The sequence below is a fragment of the Mustela nivalis genome (assembly GCF_964662115.1).
Source record: "Mustela nivalis genome assembly, chromosome: 6".
In the NCBI taxonomy this organism is placed as follows: domain Eukaryota; kingdom Metazoa; phylum Chordata; class Mammalia; order Carnivora; family Mustelidae; genus Mustela; species Mustela nivalis.
The window spans coordinates 85,368,507-85,380,001 of NC_139025.1; the positions used below are offsets into that span (position 1 = coordinate 85,368,507).

Below are 11,495 nucleotides of genomic sequence, written 5' to 3' on the forward strand. Positions count from 1 at the left end.
GAGCTGAAGGCAGACACTTAGCCAACTGAGCCATCCAGGCACCCTGAACTCTCTTTTTTTTAAAAATTATTTTGGCTGTTTTGATTTTTTTGCATTTTCATATAAATTTAAGAATTAGCTTGTTAATTTCTGAAAAAGGAAAGGAAGCCTCCTGGGGAGATTATGTTCACTCTGTAGATAACTGGAGGAGAACTTTTAATGTATCCTTCAGAAGAAAGATTATATTATATAGGAAACTTTTAAAAACTATGGTAAAAAGAGAAGACAGCACAAAGGTATTAATGATTTCCTTTAACACCATAAGGTAGCAAAGAAAATACTGAAGCTATATAGCTTTGTTTCTCACTCTTACTTATACTCTCTTTGCTTCAGTTTTTGAAATCATTTCTGTATTTTTACACTTTACAGAATGTATGCAAGTGTGTAAAATACTCTGACAGTATCTCTGTTCCCTTGTAAATGGAATATCTCATTCATATATACAAATTGTAAATACAAAAAGAAAAGGAAAGCCGCTCTTTGGAAGGTGATGCTGAGAACTGAGAGCAAGTGTTCCTCTAGGAGGTGTATAGGAGAGCTCATGGTGTAGATTTAGGTAATTGTGAGTAATTGTTCATTGTAGGATAAAAGGTAAGTGGGTGTAAATTTTAAGGTACTCTTTCAAAAAAGTATAATATGATTTTTTGTTGTGACATATGACAGTATTTCTATATTTTAAAAGTTTCCTCATTCTTCTAACTTCTGCCCTTGCGTTTGGAAAAAGTGCTTGATAAGAACTTTATTACTATCTTTCTACAGACTGCTCTCTTCTTGTCTTGTGTTCTAGAAGGTCTGATTTGTCTTCACATTGATAGTAAGCAGGCCAAATAAAGGGAGAAGAAGTAGTATTCTGTCTTTCACTGCTTAATCTCATTATGCAGCCGAGAAGTCGGAGAGCCTTGTGCATGAAGACAGATTTGTTCTATGGCCTCGGAGTTGGGTGCCGGGGACGATGGCGGCTGCACTGAGCTGGCAAAGCCCCTCTATCTTCAGTACTTGGAGAGGGCCCTCCGGTTGGACCATTTCTTGCGACAAACATCAGCCATCTTCAACAGGAATATTTCTAGGTATGTGATTACATATTCCCAATATAATGTTTGACCACCTTCTGATTCCCATTATTTCTGGTTTTAGGGTTAAAGTATTTTATGATTTTTGGTATGTTTGATATTTTTTCTTCCTTCTTTCAAATAGAACACAGTCATCTTTTTTAAAGGATCAAGCTCTTCTATCTGCTAACCATAAATTACAGTATTTTGCTGGGTCAGCTGTGATTGTAGATTTATTCTTCAATTTATAGTGATGAGAGTGAAGATGGACTGGATGACAGTAATCCTTTATTGCCTCAGTCTGGGGATCCCTTAATTCAAGTTAAGGAAGAACCTCCAAATTCATTGCTTGGAGAAACTTCTGGAGCAGGCAATTCTGGAATGTTAAACGCATACTCGTTGAACGGAGTTCTACAGTCAGGTCAGTGTGGTGTGAGATCCCTGTTTGGACTATCAGTTCTCTTGGGGCAGTCTTCCTTTCATTTTTGTTGTTCTTTATGTTTCTTTACACAGAATCAAAATCTGACAAAGGGAATTTATATAACTTCTCTAAGTTGAAGAAAAGCAGAAAGTGGCTAAAGGTAAGAGATAAGGCAAATGTTTATAATTCAAATAACCTACTAAAATTACAAATAGAAGGGAAAGTTATTGACTCATTCTGACACATGAGCAGAGATTTCTCTAGCCATGAGTCTTCTGTGGGTGTGATTTTTTTGAAGAGATTATAGAGGAAAATCTAGAGGCCTCAATGAAGTTCATTTTAGCAAACATTTTTTATTATAAAGCACTGTGCAGAGCAAAGAGTAAAAAGAAATGAGAACCTTGCCCTCCCTGGCTCTCATTGTAATCAGGATTATTAATGTCTTTTTCATTAGTTCTTGAGTTGTTGGGATGTTGATTGAGTACATCCTACCTGCCAGATGCTATTATACACAGACAGGGTTCTTGCACTGTAGAGCTTACATTCAAATGGGGGGAGGCAGTGAGTAAGTCTGTAAACAAATAAATAAAATGGCTTATTTAAAGAGGTAACATTTCATCTGATTTCTGAATGGTCAAAGCTATGTGAATGTTTAAGGAAAGAGCATTTCGGGGCACCTGGATGACTCAGAGGGTTAAACCTCTGCCTTCGGCTCAGGTCATGATCTCAGGGTCTTGGGATCAGGCCCTGCCATCGGGCTCTCTGCTTGGCCGGGAGGTGCTTCCCCTTCTTTCTCTTTGCCTACTTTTGATCTCTGTCAAATAAATAAATAAAATCTTTTTTAAAAAAAAAAAAAGAAGAAAAGAAAAGAGCATTTCAACCAAAAGGAACATAACTATAAAATTCCTAGAAAGGAAGCAACTCAGTATGTTTGGGGGAGAAAGAAGGCTAGTATAGCCGGAGCACAATGAAAGAGGGAATGGTAGAAGATGAAGTTAGCCTGATTGTGTAGGGCCCTGTACACCATGTTAAAGAATTTATTAAAAATTAAAGTATTTTATCCTGGTAAATTTCTGTGTGTATTTATAGGCAATATAGAGTGTTTCTATATTTTCTGTGGGTGTTTATAGGCCAGGAAATGGTAGACTCTTGTTTACACTCTTTCAAGATTACTGTCATTGGCCCAGCTGAATTAAGGGTAACATTTCTTCTGTTGAAACGAATTATTTCTTTATTATTTTCTTGTGAAGGAGCTCAAAGTAATTTAAAGGCATTTTTTCATTATAATTATGAGGTCCTTTAAAAGGCTTATTGTAAAAGGCTACGCTCAAAGTAATTTAAAGGTGCTCTTTCATTATAATCATGAGATCCTTTAAAAGGTTTGTGGATAAAGGCTTAATTTGGTTCATATCAGTGAGGCTTTAAGCTGTTGGCAATGCAAAAATCTTTGTTTAGCCATCACATTCTTAAAAATTGAGATACCATTCACATGCCATAAAATCCTTTCAAAGTGTGTATTATAGTAAAGTTCTGTACAGCCATCACCACTAATTCCAGAACATTGTCATCCCTCCAGAAAGAAACTCTGTGGTTATTAGCAGTTACTTCCTATCGCCCCTGGCAGCCACTAATTTGTTTTCTTTCCCTACGGATTTGCCTGTTCTGGATATTTCATCTAAATGGAATTATATAATATGTGACCTTTTGTGCCTGGCTTCTTTTACTTAACATAGTTTTCAAGGTTCATTCATGTTGTGGCATATATCAGTATTCCATTCCTTTTTATGGCTAAGTAATATTTCATTATCTAGATAATAACAAAATCAGTTCATGATTTTTTGGGTTGTTTCTGTATTAGTTATTATGGCTGGCTTGTTTTAAACTCAAAGGTTGTGGGTTTTTTGTGTGTTTTTATTTTTTTGTTTTCTTAGTTTTTCCCTTAGTATTTGACAACTAAAATATCCTACATAGAGTTGTAAGTACTTAGTGAAATCCAGCTTTTTTGTTCTTTATAGCATTTCCATATGTTAGTGCTCTTGAATTCATGCCCACTAGGTTCAGTTGGTATCCTTTTCTTTTCTGCATCAGTTGGGAAACTGAAGTTACTGTCTTCCAACTGTCTTTATTCTTGTGTTGGGAAAAGATGCTTGGGTTTTAGAAGGATTTGCCCCATAGTGACAGATTCCATTCCCATTTCCTTCCGTTTGCAGAGCATTCTGCTAAGTGATGAGTCCAGTGAGGCAGATTCTCAGAGTGAAGACAATGAAGAAGAAGAAGAAGAGGAAGAACTCCACCTCAGCAGAGAAGAACTTCATAACATGTTGCGGCTGCACAAGTATAAGAAACTTCACCAGAATAAGTATAGCAAAGACAAGGAGGTAAGAGAGTTTCAGTGGAAATCTCAGACCTTCGTGCTGTGTACTTAATTTAGCCTGTTTTTAACATTCATTGAAGACACATCATTTTACCTTTAGATGGTGGTGGTGGTTATTCTATTACAAGCTTTATTGAAATATAGTTCATATACCAAAAATAGCCTTTGAAATCAAGTGTACATTTCAGTGGTTTTTAGTATAGTCATAAAGATGTGTAACTGTCACCACTACATGATTCTGAAATGTTTTCTCCAAACGAAAACCCGCTCCCCTTAGCTCTTGTCTTTCATTTTCTCCCATTTCCCTCAGCCCTAGGAAGCCACTTAGTGCTATAAATGTGCCTGTTCTAGACATTTCATGCAAATGGAACAACATTTGGTACTTTATGTCCATCTTCTCACTTAACATGTTTTCAAGCTTCATTCATATTGTAGTTTGTATCAGTACTTCATTCCTTCTTATTGCAAAATAATATGCCATTGTGTGGGCATACTGCATTTTACTATCCATGTATCACTTAATGAATTAATTGGATTGTTTCTGTTTTGGGGCTTTTAGAAATGATAGCTATGAAGAGTGAGTTGTTTTCATTTTTTGGCTGTTACAGATAATGCTGCCTTGTTGATTGGTATACAAGTTTTTGGTGTGCACGTTTGTTTTCATTTTTCTTTTGTATATACCTAGAAGAGGAATCACTGGGTCATATCATAACTCTGTGCTTATCATTTTTGAGGAACTGCCACGCTGTTTTCCAAAGTGGCTGCACAATTTTAAATTCTAGGGGTTCGTTTTTTAATGCACTTGCTCTTTGGAAATGTCCCTATCTTGAAAAACTCTTCTTACTAACATTAGATTGATAATGGTTTTTAGTCACAACTACTTGAATACTGTTACCAAAGCCTTCTGATTTTCGTTGGAATTGTGGTGCTTTGAACATGATGAGCAGTAGAATTATTTGAAGACCTAAAAACTTTGTAACAATTGGTTAACATCCAAGCTAGTTCAGAAAGCTTTGAATAATATGCTAAAGGTTAGGAGTGTCTGGCTGGCTCAGTCTGTTAAGCATCTGACTCTTGATTTTTCGCTCAGGTCATGATCTCAGGGTTATGAGATTGAGCCCTGGGTCAGGCTCTGCACTGGACATGGAGCCTGTTTAAGATTCTGTCTCTTCCTCTCCCTCTGTTCCCCTCTCATACCCGTCCTCCACACCTGGAGCTCTCTCTAGGGGGAAAAACATATCTGTATATCTATATCTATATAGTTATATAGATTTGTATATGTTGTGAAGTTTATAAACCTGCAGAAATAATAAGTAGTAAGGTATCCGACTGCTTTGACAGAGTTCCTTCTTCAAGTACGGTGCTAGGCATTTGGTGCTTGAAATATTTGATCTTTTTTTTTTTAGCATAGTTGACATAAAATATTAGTTTCACTTATACAACATAACTGATTTAACATCTCTATACATTATATTATGCTCAAAAGTGTAGCTACCATTTGTACCATACAACACTATTATTATATCATTGACTGTATTCCTTGCGCTGGGCCTTTTATTCCCACAATTTACTCATTTCATAACTGGAAATCTGTATTTCCCACTCCCTTTCTCCCATTTTGCCCAACCCCTGTCACCCTCCTTCCCTCTTGACAACCATCAGTTTGTTCTCTCTTCAGGTCTGATTCTGCTGTTTGTTTTTTAGATATACCTGCAAATGTGTGTGTGTATGTGCATGCATACATGCCACATTTTTATCCATTCACCAAACAGTGGACACTTAGGTTGCTTCTGTGTCTTGGCTCTTGTAAATAATGCTGCAGTAAACGTGAGTGCATGTATCTCTCTCTATCTCTCTCTTTCTCTTCTTCTTTTTTTTTTTTTAAACATTTTATTTATTTATTTGTCAGAGCACAAGCAAGGGGAATGGGAGGCAGAGAGAGAAGCAGGCTCCCCCGCTGAGCAAGGAGTCCGCTGTGGGGCTCCATCCCAAAACCCTGGGATCATGACCTGAGCCGAAGGCAGCCGCCTAACTGACTGAGCCACCCAGGCACCCCACACGTATCTCTTTGAATTAGTTTTTTTATTTTCTTTGCTAACTACCCAGTAGTGGAGTTATTGGATATGATATTTCCACTTTTAGTTTTTTGAGGAACCATCATACTATTTTGAGAGTGTCTCTAATTTGCATTCCCACCAGCAGTGCATGAGGATTCCTTTTTCTCTACATCCTCACCAACACCTCTTTCTTGTGTTTTTGATACTAGCCATTCTGGCAGGTGTAAGATGATATCTCGTAGCTGATTTGCAGTTTCCTGATTAGTGGTGTTGAGCATCTTTCCATATGTCTTTTGACCATTGGTATGTCTTTTTCAGGAAAATGTCTATTTAGGTCCTTTGCCTGTTTTTTTAATCATATTGTTTGTTTTTTGGTGTTGAGTTGTATAAATTCTTCACATATTTTAGATATTAACTCCTTATTGGATATATAATTTGCAAATATCTTCTCCCATTCAGTGGATTACCTTTTTGCTTTGTTGATGGTTTCTTTCACCGTGCAAAAGCTTTTTATTTTGAAGTAGTCTGATCGTTTATTTTTGCTTTTGTTTCCTTTGCTTTATGAGACATATCTAGAAAGATGTTGCTATGGCTGATGTCAGACAAATTACTGGCTCTGTTCTTTTTTAAGGTTTTTATGGTTTTAGGTCTCAAATTTAAGTTTTTAATCCATTTTGAGTTTATTTTTGTTTGTAGTGGTAGGAAGTGGTCCAGTTTCATTCCTGTGCATGTGGCTGTCCAGTTTCCCCAGCACCATTTATTGAACAGACTGTCTTTTCCCCATTTTATATCTTGCCTCATCTGATACAGATTAGTTGGCTATATAAGCATGGATTTATTTCTGAGTTCTCTATTCTGTGTTGGGGGGAAAAATTTTTTTTTTTAAAGTATGCTCTATGTCCAACATGGAGCTTGAACTCATAACACTGAGATCACAGGTCACATGGTCTACCAACTGATCTAGCCAGGTGCCTCTTATTTCTGGGTTCTCTGTTCTGTTCCACCGATCACTGTGTCCCTTTCTGTGCGTGCACTCTACTGGTTTGATCACTACAGCTTTGTGGTGTATCTTGAAATCTGGAATTGTGATACTTCCAGCTTTCTTTTTCTTTCTCAAGATTGCTTTGGGTACTTGGGGTCTTTTGTGGTTGTATACAAATCTTAGTACTATTTCTTTTAGTTCTTTGAAAAAACGCATTGGTATTTTGGTAGGGATTGCAATACCTGGTCTTTTTAAAATAGAAGTAAAACATATATGGGAAAGTTCATAGATTTTAACTACTATAGTTCAAAGAATGCTCATTTAATTTTGACCATTGACAGGGTACCTTGTGATAGTTCTCCATGTCACTCTTCTGTCCTAGTTTCAGTTCTTAGACTGGCTGGAATCTAGGAAAGAGATTGAGGAATGGATTGTTTACACTTATATTCATATTTATCCATTGGTAATAAGTGAGACAAAATTAATGTGCGTCTTGGAGGTCAACTTAAAAGCAGTGTTTGAAAAAAATCTCTCCCTGGACAGAAAAAAATAATCGATTATTCATGTGTTAGAATTCTGGTAGTGTAGGCATTATCCATAATATTGTCAGCCTCTATTAGTGGGATATATAAAGACTGAAAAGGCTTGAAAGATAGGAGAATTGCGGTAGCTAGTGATTCTTTGATCTAGATAGACCAAAAGCCAGAATAACAGATATCAAAACTGTACTAAATCAGACGACTTATTGGTAATAGAAATATGGTTTATTTCTTGTTGATGAATTCCATGCGGAGCCCCTTCTGCAGTTAATTGCATCTCTCAAATATGTGTCACTTCCAAGCAAATATTCTGGTGGAAATTGAGAAGCATGAAGTGTTTTCTTTTCTTAAGTTATTTTCAGTAACTTGCCATGTATGTACCTGATGAACCCATTTTGTTTTGAAGTAAGGAAATAGTTCACTTTGAGGTACTAAATCGTTATGGGTCTTTTTGTGAGAAGAACACCATATTTAGGAGCTCTGGTTTTTCTCCGGCTAAAGTTTTTGTAGTGAATATGATGTGAAGGCTGGCTTAGAACTCAGACCCGCCCCTATAAGCCTCCCTGTCTTTGCTTCAGTTACAGCAATACCAATACTACAGTGCAGGCCTGCTGTCCACATACGACCCTTTCTATGAGCAACAACGGCACCTACTTGGGCCCAAAAAAAAGAAATTCAAGGAGGAAAAGAAACTTAAAGGTGAGCATACTGCCCTGCCTTCCATGTTTACTCATTCTTAGTATTAGGGTTGTGTGTAGCCTGGTAGTACATTTGGACTTTGAACGTGATCCATGTAGTAGAAACTTGCTTTATCTGGGAAACCCTAGTCTTCCCCTAAGTAATACCCATTGTTAACCTTATTTCATATTTGGTTTATGATCTTTTCTGGAATTAAAAAGACATAAGGACTGTGGATTCCTAGCCAGAGTTTTAAGCCAATTACTTTATCCCTTTTTTCTTCTACATACTCTTCCAAATGTTGAAACTGTTCTGGGAGAGGAAGAAGTTGGTTACACACAGGGAAGTATGAAGAGCAACCTGAAGTGTTAGGAATAACTCATTATTGTTGCTGTATGTGGAACTTTTAAATAGATCACCTCTTGATAATCTTGTGCAGTGTTTGTTTGCATGTTTGCCAGGAAGTGTGTTTTCCTCCCTTACTGAGCTCTAAGCATCTGGAAATCAGGAAGGAAGTAGGAAGGGAAAGTTTTAAACTATCTGTACAAGGCAGATTTTTGCCCCTGAAGGTATGAACTCTACTCAGAAATTCTTTTCAGTGTTCTTCCCTTTCTCCCATATCTGCTAGTTTATCTCTATTTTCTTATCCTCCACACTCTCACCCCCAAATTAGTTTTTTATTCCATGTATGATTTTCTCTTCACAGGTTGTAATGTCCTATCAGCGCATTGTTTTCTTTCTTTGTTATTTCTCTTTAATCACCTTACATTGCCGCCAAGTAGAAATGTTTCCTTCCTCTTGGCCATTACTTGAGCTCATGGTACTTTGAAATCTCCTTTCCTGTTGTTGGGTTCAACAGAAATTCAGTTTTTAGATTTTATTCTGTGTTTTTCTTTCATGTCAACATAGGGAGTATCCAGTGTTCTTTCCCAAGGTAGTGAGATCTTCCTCTTGGAATATTCATGGGCCTGAATTGATAAAGAGATAAACATTGCCAGCCTCAAGTGGAATGAGGAAAGAACCTTGAACTGTCTTAAAGTAATGAGGTTGTTTGTGGCTCTCTTGTGTGGAAGGGCAGAAATGCAGGGTTCTCAGTGTCTGTTTCCTTTGCAGCCAAGTTGAAAAAAGTAAAGAAAAAAAGGCGAAGGGATGAAGAACTTTCCTCTGAAGAATCTCCTCGTTGCCACCACCACCAGACCAAAGTCTTTGCCAAGTTCTCTCATGATGCACCACCTCCTGGCACCAAGAAGAAGCACTTATCCATTGAGCAGCTTAATGCTCGTCGCAGGAAAGTATGGCTCAGCATTGTGAAAAAGGAACTACCAAAGGTACGTGGGTGCCTCCAGCATAGGAGATGGAAGAATATTTTGTCTCCCTGCCCTCTAAAGAGGAGCTGTGAGAGCTAGATATTTTCACAGTGTTCAGAAAAGAAACTGATCTCTTGAATTAAGATCATGTTGAAGAGTACCCTTGACAATCAACCATTTTTCTAGATTTTGATCAGAATTCACAAAACAGTTGTTGTAGGATGTTCATTATCCAAAAAATGGAGGGAAACCTCTTTGAGAAAGGAAATCAGTTTTTTTACTTACCGTAGTAGAGATTTGACAGCAAAGTGATAGGTAGTAATAGAGGAGATTAAAATGAAATGGTAGACTAATGTTTCTTAGAGAATCTGTGAATATTTGGATATTACTGAATAACCATAGGTATTGGAAAAAATGTAAATGATGCAAGAGAAAGATGTATAAGCATTCTTTTGCTCTTTTAATTTATTTGGGTTTGATAACATTTTATTTTGATACAATTTCAAATTTGAAAGTTTCAGGAAATGTGCAAGTAACTTTTCTCAGTTACTTACCAGTTGTTTGCATTTTACTTAATTGCCTTATAAATTGTGCAATCCTAATAGAAAAATGAAGAGGATATTTTCTGAATTTAGAAAAGTATCAACCTCAGAAAAGTCTGTGTGTAAGAATTGCTGGAGAGGAGAGGGAGACAGTAAGAGACTCTTAATCTCGGGAAACAAACTGAGGGTTGCTGGAGTGGAGGAGGTTGGGTGGGATGGGATGCCTTGCTGATGGACATTGGGGAGGGTGTGTGCTGTGGGGAGGACTGCGAGTTGTGTAAGACTGATAATTCACAGACCTATACCCCTGAAACAAATAATACATTATATGTTAATAAAAAGAAGGGGGCATCTGGGTGGCTCAGTGGGTTAAGCCTCTGCCTTTGGCTCAAGTCATGATCCCAGGGTCCTGGGATCGAGCCCCGCATCGGGCTCTCTGCTCAGCAGGGAGCCTGCTTCCTCCTCTCTCTCTGCCAGTCTCTCTGTCTACTTGTGATCTCTCTCTGTCAAATAAATAAATAAAATCTTTAAAAAGAAGAAGAAGAAGAAAGAAAAAACCACAAAAAAGAATAGCTGGTGGGGTGCCTGGGTGGCTCAGTGGGTTAAAGCCTCTGCCTTCAGCTCAGGTCATGGTCTCAGGGTCCTGGGATCGAGCCCCGAATCAGGCTCTCTGCTCAGCAGGGAGCCTGCTTCTTCACTCTCTCTCTGCTGCCTCTCTGCCTACTTGTGATCTCTCTCTCTCTCTCTATCAAATAAATAAATAAATTATTATTAAAAAAAAAAAGAATAGCTGGAGAAACACTGAAAAAGCACCATCAAACATTAAAATATATACTATAAACTTCTAATTAAAACAACATAGTACTGCCACATGAATAGGCAAGTAGAACAAGAGTAGAGTAATGCACTTTTTAATAAATCATGTTGGAACAACTAGATAGCCATTTGGGAAAAGATAACATTAGATGTTTCTCACACATATATTCCAAGTGTATTTGGGCTCTCAATGTAAAAAATGAAACCATACAAAGACTAGAAGAAAGCTATTACATTGCTGTTTAACCTCGGCATAGGAAAAGTTCTATGTGTAACTCAGAGGCAATGAAAAAAATTTTTAAATTAGACTAAATACAAATAAATTTTTTCATGACAAAAGACAACTGGCAAAGTGGGAAAAATTATTTACATACATCACAAAGGGCTGATATCTCTAATTAATAAACTCTTAAGAAATTAAGGGACACTTTTGACACAGGAGCATGGGAACACAGCTAGATCTCAGGATGTCAGGTGCAGGAGACCTTCCTAAAGTAGCTTTGTGAGAGAGGGATTTTAGTTATCACCAACTGCACTTGGAACTTCTGAGCCTTCAGCAGCAAATGCAGATTTAAAGGAAATCACCAGAAGCATTCACAAAGGAAACAAATGATTTTCACTGAGAAACAGTTGGCAGATTTGGAGTTCTTGTTCAATAAGAACCTATACCCTGCTCCCAGCCTTTAGAAAG

General features: G+C 37.4%; 1 protein-coding gene across 3 annotated transcripts in view; it reads left to right on the forward strand.

Moving 5' to 3' along the window:
- Window positions 1–11,495, forward strand: part of INO80 (INO80 complex ATPase subunit) — a 139,150-nt gene that overhangs the window by 29,263 nt on the left and 98,392 nt on the right. For all 3 annotated transcript variants that reach the window (XM_082735541.1, XM_082735540.1, XM_082735539.1), the window contains exons 2-7: window positions 921–1,106; window positions 1,340–1,509; window positions 1,602–1,669; window positions 3,720–3,887; window positions 8,040–8,160; window positions 9,253–9,467. In XM_082735541.1, the coding sequence (XP_082591667.1) occupies window positions 964–1,106; window positions 1,340–1,509; window positions 1,602–1,669; window positions 3,720–3,887; window positions 8,040–8,160; window positions 9,253–9,467 (885 nt within the window). In that variant the 5' untranslated portion in view covers window positions 921–963. The remainder of the gene's footprint in view (window positions 1–920; window positions 1,107–1,339; window positions 1,510–1,601; window positions 1,670–3,719; window positions 3,888–8,039; window positions 8,161–9,252; window positions 9,468–11,495) is intronic.